At 36.3% G+C, this 17,878-nt stretch overlaps 1 protein-coding gene across 1 annotated transcript in view; it reads right to left on the bottom strand.

Annotated features, from left to right (window-relative positions):
* Positions 1-17,878, bottom strand: part of SHC3 (SHC adaptor protein 3) — a 164,287-nt gene that overhangs the window by 39,600 nt on the left and 106,809 nt on the right. Inside the window, exon 7 of the mRNA XM_069087744.1 lies at positions 2,191-2,317. Coding sequence (XP_068943845.1) covers positions 2,191-2,317 — 127 coding nt within the window. The remainder of the gene's footprint in view (positions 1-2,190; positions 2,318-17,878) is intronic.

Genomic DNA, 17,878 nt, shown 5'->3' with positions numbered 1-17,878 from the left:
AAACCCATTAGTGATATTTTCTATGGTGACTTTTAGAATATGGTCCTCCAAACTTTAAGAACCGGAATTCTTGGGGCGGCCAAGTGCCTCAGTGAGTAAGAGCACTGGCCCCAGAGTCGGGATGACCTGGGATTGAATCTGGACTCTGATACTTAGCACCACACCCAGAAATAACTGGCCATGTAACCTTGAGCAAGTTACTTAACCCTGATTGCTTTAATAAAAAAATTTTTTTTAAAAGAACTGGAATTCTCTATCTTCATCAAGAACAGATTACCTAAAAATCGATCACCTGGCATCTTCTGACCCATCCAAATGCCATCAAATAACAATGCCCTAAACAGTAAATGCTTGGTTTGTCCAAGTTACTCTAAGGATCCACATTTAAGGATTCAGTAATCTAGGGAACCAATTTCAAAACGTGAAATGACTGATGAAAGAACCAAGAAATAGTTCTCCTCCTCCTCTCCTTGCTACTTAACCCACTGTCAGTTCTTTCCATATATTTCACACAAAGTGGTTGGAAACTAACACCTCTTATGAGCCTGTTGGTGTCTAAGGTAATTGGAATTTGAGAGTTGTCAGAGACCTAGGGTATCAGCTAGTTCAAACTCTTAATTTTGCAGGGACCTAAAATTTCAAAGCCAATGAAGGGCAAGGTCAAAATTAGAAGCCAGATCTCTTGATTCTCAGTCCTGTGTCCTTTCCATTATATCAGGTCACCTCTTCAATTTACTAAATTTGTTTCCATTCCAATATACAGTCGAATTTTTCTTTTATAAAAAGTGAAATCTATTAAGAAAACATTGCCATGAAATAATCATTGAAATCAGACACTCCATATGGTAGAAAATATGCATTCTAGAAACCTGGGGATAAGAGTACTACTTATGTGCTCCTGCATGCAATAGTATGTCTTGATATTACTTTTTATGAATTAAAAATAAAAATAGGACTATTCAAGAAAGATGGAAGCTAAAAAGGGAATTAAGAGCAATATGACACCTATATAATGTACCAATGCCAATACCCTGACTTCTTTATCAATTATAAGAATAAGACATAAGAAGTAGGTATCAACAAGTGAATTTCAGACAAGTAAAAAGAAGTCATGTTTTGGATAGCAGACTATAAACTAATGGAACAAAGAGATAGTACAGGCTAAAAATATCCTGAAATTGGTTCAAGAAGGCTTAGAAAGATTCACAGATGACACATATATAACAAGTTCTTAAGGGATGATAGAAACTTTGGGAGGCAGGCCATGTTTAACCTTTTGAGGTTCTCATGGTGGATTGCAGCCATGCTCCACTGTAACACATTCACAAATTCCTAGGGCCATAGCTATAGAGTTGAAAGGGACTTTAGAGGCCATGGAGTCCAAACCTTTCACTTTATAGATGAGGAAAATGAGACACTGAGAGGTGAATACACATGCCCAGAATTCCACAACTGTGTCTGAGCTGGGATTGAACTTGGGCCTTCCTCACTTCATACCCTAACCACTAGGCAATGATGTCTCTGTCACAGGCAGGGCATTAAACCAGTTGAGCCTTCACACCAATTGGCCCAGCATAACATCTCTTGTTTCATCTTATCTTCTTATGATATAAGGAAACAGTGGGCAATTAATTTAAGACATTAGATAATCTTCAACTCAAATGGGATTTATGTAAGGTGAAGGAGGATTAAAATATAGATGATAGATTGTTTTGGATTATAAACTTCCAGAAGGCATGAACCGTCAGAGCAGTGATTTCACGAAGTGGCTAGCACCAGACCTCTTACAAGGAGGGATTTTTTTTTCAGAAGTTGCTTTTCAATGATGCTGATAAGACAGATGCCATGAGAAGTGACATGAACCTGGTGAGAGATGATGCTTGGAAACATTTCATAGCTGTAGGGTCCATTCCAGGAAGAAAAAACAATTACAATGAAATAGTTTTTAATGTAACCTTGGTCACTATTACTGCAGGTTCCAGGAAAATGGTTTTTTGAAATGTTGCAAGTATTATTCATGTTAAACTCCATATGTTTATCTGCTTATGGCATTATCATATTATATTCCAGGTGATTCTGCTAACCAGAAATTTAGCAGCCTTAATTCAAAACAAAGTACCAGAAAATTGCCCTCCCCTTGTGTGCATTTTTAAGAACATTAGTAACAAAGTATCTTGTGTTTTTACTTACCAGTCGTGAAGAGCAGATATCTTTGAAGGACACTGTAAATACTGCTTGAATCGAAGTTCAAAAGCTTGACCTATAGTGCTGATAACATCTCGAGCGAGGCCATCAGAGCATTCTAGTATATGGCAGGCTAATGGAAGCAAGGAAGATAAAGCTGTCTGTGCAGAAGACTTTGTTTATAATATCCATGCTTTATTACAAATAAAACTGCCTAAAAGCAAAAGCTATTCCAAGGGGAGACAGTTTCAAGAACCTTTCACTTTTCTTAGTATTTTCAAACTATTTTACCATATTCATTCTGTCAACCTCCTAAAAATCCCTAGGGGAAAGGTGTTCATACTATGGAATTCTTGAAAAGTAACCCCCACCCTTCTCTTGACCAATTTCTTGCATTTTAGACTGTATCCCAACAACAAAAGCAAATAAACAAGGTTTTGCCTTTTAGACCCTTGGCAGGGGGGTAAGAACACTCAGCTTTGCCTGATTTAGCTGTTAAAGTGGTTCCAAGTTAAATAAAAAATGATACAGCTGATGTGTGCATATAGAAACATAAATGCTTGAGGTTCCGCAAAACTTACCATTTTTGTTTGTTTATTTATTCATTTACTATCACAGTATCTCTTTACAATACATTGATTCATAGGTTTTACTTCCATTTCCAATTTTCAGGGTTATAGAAATCAAAATATCAACAGCCAAATAAACTACTGCCTGTGGATCACTCAGAGTTCTTGCATGCCTAGCTCTTGTGTGACTCATCACCAAAAAGTCCACAAATGGGTAAATAATTTCCCTAGAGCCCACCAATACAGAGGGAGGCAGAAAATATCTGTGAATTTTCCATGCAACCAATATTGAAACAACTCATCAGTCAGTAGAAGGGAAGGGAACAAGAATTTATTAAGTGATTACTATGTGCCAGGTATTGTCCTAAGAGTTTTACAACATTATCTTATGTGATCCTCACAACAGCCCTGAGAGATAAAAACTATTATGGTACCTGCTTTAGAGTTGGGGAAACTGAGGCAGATGAGATTAAGTGACTTGTCTAGGGTCACATAGTAAGTGACTGAGGCTGGATATAAATTCAGGTCTTCCTGACTCCAGGTCCAGTATTCTATTCTACATGCCTAGGTAAGAATCCCAAATAATGATGTGAAAAGATAGTAGCCATGCTGGTCTGATATTGAACTGTTGGCAAATCTATTTTCTTCCCATATTCTTTCATGGAAAAACTAATGATCATCAAAAAGGGCCCAAAGACTAGTCAGTTAGGAGGGAAGAAAAGAAGCAGGGATCCTGAATAAGTCATATAAATTGTAATCAAAAGTAAAGTATATAAGCAATATATAATGTTCTTATAAAACACTGTCTTTTAAAAGCAATAACAAAATCTTGCCATTAGATCATTAACTTTTAGCTTTTTAATTAAGGGTAAGTTATAAAATGGGCAACAGTTATAGGTTTAGTAACTAGTGCCAGAAAAACTGAATTCAGAGCCTTTCAGGTATAATCCTGTATGCTCTAGACTCTCAAAATTCATTCTGTTAGGTTCTATCTGAAAAAAGTCAGTGTAGGAAAAACCAAGTCACAAATAACTCATAACAAAGGTTATAAAAATTAAGTAATAAATTAATTAAATATATTTATAATAAATATAACAATAAAATTAATTAATGAGATTATTTTAAACACTGTGACATCTTCTGTGACATCTGTGAAGTTTTGAAGTAAATTCGGAAATTCTTAAATTCTAATTGTCATTTTTAATTACTTCATATTTTAAAATATACAAATTCCTATTTCCAAAGAGTTATAGTTAATATCCCTTTAATTTTAAAAAAAAAATTCTTAGTAATTTTTCTCTTTTTCACATTAAGTGCTATAGTGGGAGATGACCATATTACCATAACCATGAAGTTAAAGGCAAGATGAAAAAGTGGAGAGTCATGAACACCTTGGGCTCTAGTCTTGCCTTTTAAGAGTATTAGCTATGTGAGCACATAAATCAGTAAGTGCTGCTCTAAGAGTATGATATTTGAACTTCAGGTTGATTTATTTAGGGACTGGATATTAAAATAGAAAGGTAACATTTCAATAATTAGAGTGTAGTTTGGAGTATCTGACCATCTGAGCCCAGGCCATAGCTCATTCTTTGACTTGCTAAGTGACTTCCGGTGAGCCTGAACCACTCTACTATATCACTTTATTTTCCAATTTGTCAAGCGAGGACACTCTGTGCTTCATACAAAGGCTGTGAATGCAAATGGATGTGGAATACAATGAGCCTTTCAAAAAAAGAGACTATTTAGTTAAGGTTAGAAGAAGGAGAAAAGATCCTTGCTGAAATATTGCTATAGGGACTCCAACAGGAAGGGTCCTTAGTTTCCAGAAAGCTCCTCTCCATAGGAGACAATACAAAGAGCCTTTTGGTATTATGTTTAAAGAGACCCCCTTACAGACAGAAGATGGAACATATTTTTTATCTCATAACAACCCATTTATTTTTCAAATAGTTCTCCATGTATTTATGCTGAAGGATGTCTTTCTTTCCTTCTCCTTTGTCACCTTGCAAAGACTAGTAATGCAGAATGTACAGCCCTAGTAATCGTTCCCTTGGCAACCGACAGAACTATGCTAGGCATAGAAATAGAAACGTGAAAGGTAACCTTGTTAAAATATGAAAACTGAAAAGAGGAGGAAAAATACAAAGAAATCATTAGCTTCTCCTACACAGGCTGATTCTTCGCCTTCTTGGAAAGGTACAATTTGAGATAAACTATTTCCATAATAAAAGCCATCACCTAGGTACTTGTCATCTAATGATAATTAAATACCTATGGCTCACTGTACACCACACTGTGCGCAAGTTAGAGTCTCATAGGTATCCAGCAGTTTGTGTTATTAGGTTTTATTCTCCTAGGATATAATTCCCTCTCTATGGCTTATGTTCCCTTTGAAATCAAAATTAGCACTGTACATGGGAGGGGGGAAAGGAGCTTACCAGGAAAATTAACTAAAAGATTATATTTAAATCACATTATTATCTTTAGTCCTTTGATATTCAGGTCATATTTTCAGGTACAAGAACAATAGATGAGACTAGAGAAGACTCAAGATTGGTATTTTTACTATTAAAATATCTATTATTTGACATGCATCAAGCAGCAATCTTTGGTAAATTAAAATCATGTACTAGATGGTGTATAATGTCTACTAGGGTTTGGGGCTACATGACTTGCACAGGTAGAGCTTTAGGAATATTAGTGTAATCTATAAAGTTAAGAGATTTGAGAAGTTTTCTAAGGTTCCTTTCAGTTCTAAATTCTGTGATAGTATGAATGTGAGAAGGGAAATAGGAGTCAAGGGTTATAGTCTGATAACTAGGACTTTCAGCTCCTGGATGCAAGTAATATAATTCTACAGTGAAAGAGGATCTCAAAGAAAGTTTTACATGATCCAGGCAAGAGAAATAACTATAGAATTTGAGGAACATTCACATATAGATAGTTTAGCAAAGATACTTGTATCACTGGTAATATTCTTATCACGAGTAATCAAAGAATTACTAACTGAAACTGCATCAATTGAGAGAGATAGTGGGTGGCAGTGGTACAGAGGGCAGTCTGACATTAAATACAATTGCTGTCCTACAGAGAGTAATGAGCCTCACCCCCGGGGAAGATGGAAGAGGAACAGTGGCTCCAGGAGAGAAGGGAAGGAAATAAATATTTATTGTCTACTACATGCCAGGCACTGTGCTAAGCAATATAGCACTATACAAATATTATCTCATTTGATTCACTCAATAACCTTGGAAGGTAAGTACTATTATTGTTGCCATTTTACAGTTGAGGAAACTGAGGCAGACAGAGCTTAAATTACTTGTTTAGGGTCACACAGTTTCAGCTTAGGGCTTCATGACTCCATGTCCAGTGTTCCATTCATTTTGCTCCCTAGAAGGAGGGGAATGGCACCATAGGAACTGTGGAGGTAAAGGATCAAAGAGGTAAACACCACATGCCTATAAGACAATAGAGTGAGGTTCAAAGATTGAGGGGGTGGTCATCACAGGGACAAAGTTAGGAAGAATACCCTCTTTTAATTGTCATTGAGAGGGAAGTCAGATTGTGGGTTATAAGATTTTGCCAGGCAGATCTACAAAGAGGTAAACTTTTCAAAAACCACTGAAAAAGCAATAAAAATACAACCACAGAGAGGGATAGAGACAGAGACAGAGAGAGAGAGAGAGAGAGAGAGAGAGAGAGAGAGAGAGAGAGAGAGAGAGAGAGAGAGAGAGAGAGAGAGAGACTGTGTTTAGGCAGCTATGATGACTTACACAATTGGAAATATCCCTAAAGAGATCACTACTTTATGTAAAAGAGATAGAACAGTTAAAGAACATCAGGGGAAAATCACTGGTAGATGCACATTAAAACAACTCTGGGGTGCTTCACACCCATAAGACTGATTAATATAACAAAAAAAGGAAAACAACAGATACTAGAGATGATGTGAGAAAATAGGTACATTAGGACACTATCGGTAGAGCTGTGAACTAGTCTGACCATTCCGGAATAAAATTTGGAACTATTACCCAAAAGCTATTAAATATGAAGAGAAAAATCTGGGAAGATTTGCATGAAATGATGCAAAGTGATGTGAGCAGAACCAAGTGAACAGTTCATACAGGAATCACAATATTGTAAAGATAACCAACTTCAAAAGACTCAATAACTCTTATCAACAGTGACCAACTACATTTCCGAAAGACTCATGAGGAAACATGCTATCCACCTCCAGAAAGAGTATTTATGGACTCAGAGTGCACATTGAAACCTATTTTCTTCTATTTCTTCCTTTTTTCTTTATTTTTTTGGAAGATAGTTAATGTGGAGATATGTTTTGCATGTCTTTACATATTTGTAATGGGCTTTATTTTTAACTGGTAAAGGAAATGGAAAAATTGGTAGAGGAAGATGATTTGGAATTGAAAATAAAATTAAGTAGGTTAAAAAACAAGAAAGAAAGAACATTAGAAAGTCTCCCCACCACTTTAACTACATGAATTCTGTTTCTGATGATGGTGATGCTTACAATTAAGACAAGAAAGTAAAGGAGACAATGGAATAAAACTTGCAAAAGGCAAAATGGAAGATAGAAATCATTCTTTAAATGTATCAAAAAGAATGAAAAGATAAAGAAAATTGTTGCCTCCTTTCACTAAATGGGCAGTGAAATTCAATAATAGATACCATCAAAAGGACTAAATGTGAGGGGGGAGGTGACAGTCTCCCATTGTCTTTATTTAAAAACATGAACATACACAATAATCACAAGGATAAGAACCTAAGTCACAAATTCTTACACTTGGGTACCAAAAAATCAACTTCAAAAGTTTAAGATGAGGGAGGCAGTGTTTGATAGAAGTTGTTCTTTAAAAAAGATTTTGGAGCCTTAGTAGACCACAAGTTCAATATGAAAAAATCAGGGTTGTGGAGCAGCCAATTGAGCTGAATTAAGAGGGGCATAGTTTCTAAGAATAGTCTCACTGTGCTCTACCCTTATCAAACTTCATCTGGAGTATTGAGTTCGGTTCTGGCACCGTAGCTTAGAGAAAGGACATTGATAGGCTAGAGTATCCAGAAAAAGTCAACTAGAATGGTAAGGACCTTAGAGTTCAGGTCGAGCACATATAAGGATAAATTGAAGGAAATAAACATTAGTCTGTAGAAGAGAAGGCTCAGGGAAAGCATTATAGATGTATTCTAGGATTGGAAAGGCTTCCATGTGAAAGAAGACTTTATGTTTGTTTCCAGAAGGTAAAACCATGAGCAACAGGTAGAAGAGGCAAAGAAGTAAATTTAGATTTTATGTCATTAAAAAAAAAAACCTCCTAATTAGAGTTATCCAAAAGTCGAATAGACTGCATAGAAAGGTGTGGGTTTGCTCTTTTTTGAGGTCTTCAAGCAGAGACTCTATGACTATTCAGATACGTTGAAGTGGGTGTTGTTTTGTTCTGGGATTGAACTAGATGGATGTTGAAGTCCTCAACAACTCGAGGATTCAGTGATTCTGAGTAGATAATAGATACCGATGATTCATACCGAGGTTAGAAATGTACAGTTTCTAACATTTTGAAACCACAGCAAAAACAGTTTTTGGTTTATTGTTTTTGCTGCTTTGATGGGAAATTTGAGGAAGAGGACTAAGAAATCAGATGTGGGAGGTGGAGATGACACTCCACTCCACTTGATGTAAGTGACAAGAGGCTAGCCTTTATAGTTTTGTAAGATAAGAAAATTCAATCAGAGATGTGAACAAGGGCTAAACATCTCCATTTAACCAATCAATAAATAATAGATTTTAGTACAAAAAGACCGAGAAAGTCATTAAGTGAAGTGAAATGAAGTCACACAGGAAATGTCTTAAAAGTTGGTTGAGGAGATTGGTCATGCCCTGTTGATTTTAGACAAAAAAATCAGCAGGAATTCAAGGGTCTGGTGGACTGAAAGGGAGTGGTATGTATTTCAGTGGCTAAGCAGAGGGCAGATGCAATGAGGGAAGCCTTGGTGGCACCAGGAAGAAGTTAATGAGCTGAGTTAGAAAGAATAAATAGCACAGGGGCAACAGGAAAAGGGGGGAAAGAAGTTGGACTGAAAACAAAAGAATCTTGCTGAAGTCACCAGTTTTACCCACTCCTTCAAGGAATAAGGGATGTTAGAAACAAAGATATAGCCAAAGGGGATAAGCCTTCCCAAAAAGATCTGGGGTGAAGCAAGGATGTCCATTATCACAATTATTATGCAGTGTTGCACTAGAAGTGCTAACTATAGCAATGAGACCAAAAAAAAAAAAAGGAATTGAAGGAATTAGCATAGGCAATGGTGAAACAAAACCGTCATATGGTATACTTAGGGAATCAACTGAAAATCTAGTGGAAACAAAGTTGTAGGAAATAAAAAAATTTTATATTACAAAATATTTATTATTATTTATTATATAATATTATTTATAATTGTTAATAAATATTATATTTATATTATAAAACAAAATCAGTATTTTTATATATTGCCAATGAAGGTCATCAGGAAGAGATATAAAGAGAAATTTCATTTAAAATAACTGCAGACAATATAAAATATTTAGGGGTCTACCCACCAAGACAAATCCACAAACCATATAACACAATTATAAAACATTTTACAAAACAATAAACAATTGAAGAAATATTAACTGCTCATCATTCAGCCAAGGCAATATAATAAAAATCACAATTCTTCCTAAATTACTTATTCAGTACCATACCATTCAAACTATTTTGTAGAGCTAGAAAAAATAATAATAAAATTCATCTAGCAGAATAAAAGGTCAAGAATATCAAGGGAATAAATTATTTAAATGTGAAGGAAAGCAGTCCAGCAGTATCAGATTTCAAACCATATTATAAAGTGAAATCATGAAAACAATCTGGTAGTGCCTAAGAAATAGAGGAGTGGATCAGTGGGATAGATTAGGTACAAAAAGCAGAGTAGTGAATGACCATAGTAATCTAGTGTTTGATAAACCAAAAGATGCAAGTTTTTGAGATAAGAACTTACTATTTAACAAAAATAAATTGCTTGGGAAAATTGTAGTTTGGCAGAAAATTGGTATAGAACAAAATCTTACACCATATACCAAGAGAATGTCAAAATGGATGCATGATTTAGACATAAAGGATAATATCATAAGCAAATTTGGGGAGCATGGAAAGTTTTATCTGTGGGATCTATGGTTAAGGGAAAAATTTATGACCAAAAAAAGAGATAGAAAGGATCATGGAAGTAAAATAAATAATTTTGATTACATTAATTTAAAAAGTTTTGCACAAACAAAACCAATGCAACCAAGATTAGAAGGAAAGCAAGAAACACTGGGGAAAAAATTTTAAAACAAATTTCTCTAATAAAGACATCATTTCTCAAATATATAAGGAATTGAGCCAAATTTATTAAAATGAGTCATTCCCCAATTAATAGTCAAAGGATATGAACAGGCAGTTTTTAGAAGAAGAAATCAAAGCTATCTATAGTCATATGAAAATGCTCTACATCACTATTGATTAGAGAAATCCAAATTAAACAAATCTGAAGTACCACTTCACGCCTATTAGATTGATTAACATGACAGACAAGGAAAATGACAAATGTTGGAGTGGATATGGAAAAATTGGGACACTAATGCACTATTGGTAGAGCTGTGAACTGATACAACCATTCTGGAGAACATTCTGGAACTATGACCAAAGGGCTATAAAACTTGCACAAATCCTTTGACCCAGAAATACCATTACTATGTCTGTATCCCAAAGAGATTAGGGACAAAAGAAAAAGAAACTATATGTACAAAAATATTTGTAAGCAGCTCTTTCTGTGGCAGCAAAAAAAATTGAAATTGAGGGGATATCTTACCAACTAAGAAATGACTAAACGAGCTGTAGTATATGATTGTAATGAAATAATTTTATGCTATAAGAAATGACAAGCAGGATGCTTTCAGAAAAACCTGGGAAGACTTATATGAACTAATGCCAAGAGCAGTGAGCAGAACCAGGAGAGCATTGTATATAGTAACAGAAATATCGTAATCACGATCAACTGTGAATGACAGCTTTTTTGATCAGCACAATGATCCAATACAGTTTCTGAGGATTTATGCTGAAAAATGTTGTCTGGCCCCAGAGAGAGAACTGATGAATGCAGAGTACAGGTTAAAGCATAATTCTTTTCATTTTACTTTTCTTGGGGGGTTTTTTAGGGGGCAGGGTTGCAACATGGCTAATATGGAAATATGTTTTGCATTATTTTACATGTATAATTGATATCACATTTCTTATTTTCTCGATGGGTGAGAAAGGGAGAAAATTTGAAAATCAAGTTTTTAAATGAATGTGAAAAATAAATATATAATAAATTAAATGTGTATATGTGTACCTATATATATACATATATGTATATACATACATATACATATATATAATAAAAGAAGGAATCACATATACCGGAAGGGCCATTATATTGCTTATAAGCTTTAAAGAAATAAAAAAGGTGATTGTCATAACAGGGCAAGGCTATTAGAAACAAAGGGGGTAGGAAGAAAAGTGTGGCAACTATCACCCTGGACATCAGCACCCTATAAAGCAGCACCCATCCACATCCACTGTTATTACATGGATAATGTGTTGGGTTTTAGTGTTTCTTACAGATCTTCCATCACTTTGTTGGCTTAGAAATATAAAAACATGCAATTTCTAGGTTCCTCTTTTTTCTGAAGCTTTCTTCCCCCCTTAAAATCCTCAGGGGAAAAAAAGATTTTTCCCCTTAATTTCCTCATGTTTCTACTCCATATTCTGCCTTCATTTTTTCTAATTTTATTATGCTAAAAAGAATTGGCTAGAGTTGCTATAATGCCACAAGCTGCCATTTTGGAAGCACAGAAAGAAAACTGGAAAGAATCCAGTGAAATGAGAGTTCATATTTTTAAGAAGAAAAAAGGATAAATCAATAATTCAGAAATGGGTAGCTGTAATTCTATCAACCAGATATCTTTACATCTTATCTACAATATAATACTAAATACTTTGGAAGGTCACCATTACATTGTAAATCCTTTGAAGAAAACTAAAATATCAAGTAAAAACATTATGAGTTGGTAAACAAATTCTATAAATTCTTCTTTATTCTAAAGATCACATCATGCTGGGCTGTTATTTTGTGAATCTTTCAATGGCCTCTGTCCAAAAGTAACACAATTTTGATCTAACCTGCTCAATTAATCACTTGCACCATTGATTGTTTGAAGCATGTTTCAGAAATGATAATTTGTCGATCACAATCAGTATCAATCCCAACATATTTATGCATATTTAAATAAATAACTGAAATCATTAAGTTAAAAAGTGCTCTGAAAAATGGATGCTAACATTAAGCTAGAAGACAAAGATGAGAGAAGATATTAATTTCTGAATTTTGGATGTCAGAATTTAAAATGACCTTAGAGAACTGAACAAGAGCTAACAAATTTGAGTCTTCAAAGAACCCACAGAAAGAAAATATTTTGAAGTGAAGGACAAACTAAATTCTTGTAAGAATGATTAAATGCCAAGTTTGGTGATATATGTCTATAATCCCAGCTACCTTGAAGGCTAAAACTAGAGAATCTCTTGAGCTTGGAAGTTCTGAACAACACTGGGCTAAGGCACTCGGTGTCCAGACTAAGTCCAACATCAACATGGTTAGCCCTCAGGATCAGGAAGCCACCAGGTTGCCTAAGGAGGGAAGAATTGGCCTACTTCAGAAACAGGAGGCTTCCATGGTAATCACTCAGTGGATCTTTAAAAGGGGGTCAGCCATTCCTCTGTCCTTTCTTTTCCAATCTGAAAAGCATTACAAGTATCTTTGAGACTCTGTGAAGGGGTCTGAGATGGGCTGGTGTCCTTTCTCCAAACTCAGAAATGACAAACTGATGAAATGAGCACATGGCAGCTGGGACAGCGTATTAGTGTAGGAGAGATTGAAACTGGCTATCAGGGCTCTCACTAACTCTTGTGTGTTTCTTTTAGAAACATAAATGACCAAATATCAATCCTGAGGTACATATATTTTAGACTTGTCAGTCAGTGAGGAAACATTTACCAAGCATCTAATATATGTTAGACACTGTACTAGGCCCTGTGGATGCTAAAAAAAGTGGGGAGGAGGGGAGGCAAAACATAGTCCTTGATCTCAAGGAGCTCAAAATCTAATGGAGGGGTTAGTATGCAAACAACTATGTACAAACAAGATATATTCAGGATAAATGGGAGTTAATCAACAGAAGGAAGACACTAGAATTTAGGGAGATAGGAAAGGCTTCCTTTAGAAGGTAAAATTTTAGCAGGAATTTGAGGGATTCCAGGGAAGCCTGGAGGCAAAGGGAGAACATTTCAGGCATGAGGGTCAGGCAAAGAAAACGTCTAGAGTTGGGAGAAGGATGTCTTGTATGAAGAACAGTAAGGAGGCCAGGATAAACTGGATCAAAGAGTATGCTATGAGGGAGGCAATTTAAAGTACAAAAAGACTGGAAAGATAGGGGGTAAGTTACAAGGGGCTTTGAATGCCAAATAGATAATTTTATATTTGATCTTGGAGTAATAAACTATTAAAGAATATTGAGTAGGGAGAGGTATGGGATGCTAACATAGGAATGAATAGATCAAGTGAGATTTTTTTTGAGAATGGGGAAACATAGCTTGTTTGTAGGTAGCACAAACAATAGTCAATAGACAAAAAGAGACGGACAATGAGTGAGAGTGGAGATAACATGGGTAAATCTGCTGAAGAAGATGGAATGGTATCATTTGTACATATAGAGGGATTTGCCTTGACAAGAAGGGACACCTCATTATGTGAGATAGGGAAGAAGGTAGAAATTGTGACAAAAGGCACCTGGAAGTTTTGAGTTGAGGAAGAGGAAAGAACAGGAAGCTCTTGGCAAAAAAACCTCAATTATTTTCAGTGAAATATGGGACAAGGTTCTCAGCTGAGAAGGTTAGAAAAAGATCTGAGAAGGGATTAAAAGGCTTGAAAAAGAAGTTGTACAGACAGTACAGCAAGTCAGTTAGGAGGTATAAAAGGATTGCCTTGCAGCAGTGAGGACCCAGTTTAGGTTATATAAAATAAATTTATAGTGGATTTAGTCCACATGGTTTCATGATTTTCTCCAGTTTTGTTTAGTAGTACATGAGTAAAGGCAGTGGATAATGGGAGTAATTCAAGAAAGAGGCTTGGCAGGGCAAAATTAGCAGTTGAATTAGGAAGCAAGGAATTTAAGAGAAGAGGAGAGCATACAGTTGAGGTGATTCACTCAGGGGTCAAGGTGGGAAAGGAGAAGATTCTAGCCAATTCTAGCATGATGGCCTGGGAAAGAACCAAGGAGTGGAGAGATTAGAGTTCATGGGAAACATTAGAAGGAGCATTTGGGGTTGAAGGGTGGAGAGAGAGGAAGAATGACAACAGGTTTTAATCAGATAAGAGAATTTAAAGATCAAGACTATGACCATCTCTGTATGTAGCTGAGGTGGGGTAGACAAGAAGGTCATGGGAAATGAGCAACATGAACTAGGAGGTAAGGGTGAGCTAGGGAGTATCAATATGTGTGTATGTGGGTGTCTGTGTGCGTGTGTGTGCTGAAGTCCTCTGGTTTGAGGGCAGGAATTAGGGAGGAGAGAAAGACTATGGAAATTAACTCATTAAGGAAAGGAGAGGAATGAATCGATGATCAATACACAATAGCTACCACAACTTTGATTCTATGGTAGGCATAGACAGAGAGAACTTCAATATAAGAAGTATCACTGAGTGATGGAAGCAGAGAGAAACCCTGGACGTGGCAGTGTAGAGCAGAGTATTCTAACTACCCTAGCTTGGCTAGAGAGTTGGGGGAAATGTGTGAGAATGGGTAACCAGTGGTGGAAAGGACAGCCAGGCAGATTAGGTCATAAGAAAGAGGCCAGATCTCAATGAAAATCAAAAGATGAAAGGTGTAGGAAAGGAAAATATTTAAGATGAAAGCAAATGTGTTACCTACAGATCATGCATTCCAGAGAGCACAGTGGAGGGTGTGGGTAGCTTCAGGATGTGACATTGTGGGGGGGAGAGAGGATTAGAGGGACAAGTATAAGAGAGTGAGCAGCAGAGGATGGAGAATGGGTTCTGTATAACGACAGTCAGGAGTTCAGGACTCTGAGATCAGGGGGTCATTAATTATTGTTGAATGAGTTCAGGAGAATTTATTAATATCAGTAGGGGTTCATCCTCTAGGTAGTCTCCTCTCAGGATGTTAGGCAGTTCAGGAAATTTCTCAGTGAGGGAAAATGATATAATAATTTATTTCTTTTATTCTTATAAACAGGAAATACCAGTACATAAGTGTAGGGAACAGGAATAAATGGTGTTTCTCTGTCCCCAGCAGGCAAGAAGGGCACCCAGCAAATGGGAAGAGAACACTACAGAGGACTGTGTAATTGAAGGAAGTCTAATAAATTCAAGAGGTCAGGAGATTCTCAGTCTTCAATCTACATGGAAGGTGCCCTTTCTACAACTGCTATGGTACTTCTTGAAGGGTAAGATTTCAGTCAACAGGAAGATAAACCCAAACCATGGTCTAGTTTGACAGAAAATAGGGATTTTAAGAGAGAGAGTGCAGAGCTGAAGCCAAACATAAAATGTCTATTTAGCATTCCCACAAACTCCTTCAGGTTCTAACGTTTAGGTTTTAGCCTTCTGGTAGCACATAACATTTTATTGTTCAGTCATTCAGTTGTGTCTCTTTGTGACTCCACAGATATTGCATGCCTATCCTGTCCATGGCATTTTCTGGGCAAAGATACTGGAGTGGTTTCCCATTTCCTTCTCTTGTGGATTAAGGTAAACATAGGTTAAGTTACCCAGAGTTATACATCTGCCTGAGGCTAGATTTGAACTGAGGTCTTTCTGACCTCAGGCCCAGTAGTCTATCCATTGAGCCAATGCCCCAATACATAACACTAGTTATATTTAATGTTATAGCAGTTATAACTACTCATAGTAGCTATGTTAGTTTATTCTGTTTCAAGTCTCTGCCAATGTATGTTTGTGAGTCATTTGTAGTCAGCCTTTAGTTTGTGTGGAGGAAATAAAATAGCTTTCCTATACCTGAATCATATTATACATTGAGCGTTTTTCTGCTGCTCTATTTATGGAGACCCTATACATGAACCAAAGCTAAGTTTTTAGTAAGTTTCTTCAGGTGTCCAGGACAGAGGTATAAAATGCCAAGGAATACAAGCAATCCTTCTTTTTACAAGTCTGGTGCCCCTAGGACTGAACTCAACCATCATATTCATAGGTTAAGAATAAGGGAAAAGCCATTACTGGAGAGAGAAAGGACACAGCACTCCATCCCCTTGGACCCATCTTGTAATTCTTACTGGTAAGCTAGTGTATTTAATTTGTTGGGAAATTCCTTTGCCAGCTAATTCAGAGTACGACTTCAATGGAATGAAAATTGTCTTTGGGCAGCAGAGGAGAGAGATAGAATAGCAAAGATGTTGAGGAGGGTAAGATAATTTAGGAACATGAATTATTGCCCAGAGTTAGCAGATTCAGATCTTGTCCACACCTTGTATCTTCCCAAGTGTCTATATACAGCAAGGCTAGGAGAAAACTAGGCATATGACAGGTCAGGCAGGATCCGAGAAGGCATATTGTGGAAAAGGAATCCCAAGGTGATGAAGAGGGGCAAAAAATAGAAAGTGGGAAAGTATCAACAACAAATGTTATCTATTTCACAATTTTGCTTATAATTAGCCATTATTCTGAATAAGAGAATAATAATAATAGCTAGCATTTATATAGTGCTTTCAGATTTGCAAAGCACTTTAAAAATGCTGTCTCGTTTTATCATTACAACCCTAAGAAGTAGGTGCTATTACTATTCCTGTTTTATACCTGTGAATACTGAGGAAGACAGAGATTAATTTACTAGTCCAGGTTTGCATAGCTAGTAAAGTATCTGAGATCACATTTGAACAGAGATCTTCCCCATTCCGGGCCCAGTGTTCTATTCACCATACCACCTAGCTGAGGATTTGACTGAATTATAGTCTTGAAGCATATATGAAAGATTTCATATTTGAAGATGACTTTCCATGATTTCTGAAGAGATGATAAGACTGACTAAAAGCTAGATATTCAATAATAACCACAATCTAATGGAATGGATGATAGACTGGAACTTAATTCTCTGGAAGTTCATAAACATAAAATAAAATCTTATCTTTCTAATTAAGGTTATAAATGGTTCTATCTATGGAGAAGTGATATAGAAGGTTTCTGAAAATTGCCTTCCAAACCTATGGTTTCTAAAAAACAAATGCAGTTCAACTGTTGTTTTTGTAAAGTGGTGTAAACAGGACTTTAAAAATATATATCAATAGACAAAAGATCTGTGAATGACCTAGTAGGGTAAGTTTCCCAACAACTGTAGAACTCAACACATCTGTGACTCAATAGATGTACCCTAGCTGCTGCCAAATGTACACAGGGTTCAAGAATTTGAATCCCGTTCTTCCTGACTCCACCTCTAACATTCTACTCACAACACTGTGCTACCTAGGGGTTTTATACATAGGAGAGCAGCCGCCTCATGGGTGATCTATTTGAAGTCAGTCCATGATTCACTTAAGAATAGAAGCAATAAATGCTACTTTTGAAGCAAGCACAAAAATGATCAGCATACACCGCTATTTATTTCTATCACTACTTTTGACTAATGAAGCTTTGAATCAGTTGCCATAGCAAGGAACCAAAATAAGCTAAAGGCTACCTTTGTCAACCCCTCTTTAAGCTACTTTCCAAGTGGAAGGATAGGACAGTCAGGGCAACATCTGTTTACAGGGGTGGGAAACCTGCTGCCTTGAGATCACATGTGACTTTCTAGGTCCTTGGGTGAGACCTTTTGACTGCTTCCAAGCTTTACAGAACAAATACTTTTATTAAGGGGATTTGTTCTGTGAAGTTTGGATTCAGTCAAAGGGCATCACTTGAGGATCTAGAAGGCCACATGTGGCTCAAGGATATAAATTAGAATATAAATCTGTTTGAAAAAATCTGGTGAAAGATTAGGAATA

This window comes from Petaurus breviceps, unplaced genomic scaffold (genome assembly GCF_028583685.1).
Source record: "Petaurus breviceps papuanus isolate PSGF00001 unplaced genomic scaffold, PetGlider_PUasm1.0 183, whole genome shotgun sequence".
NCBI classification, from domain to species: Eukaryota; Metazoa; Chordata; class Mammalia; order Diprotodontia; family Petauridae; genus Petaurus; species Petaurus breviceps.
The sequence above is the reverse complement of the archived record's forward strand: the minus strand, read 5'-3'. Positions and strand labels throughout refer to the sequence as shown.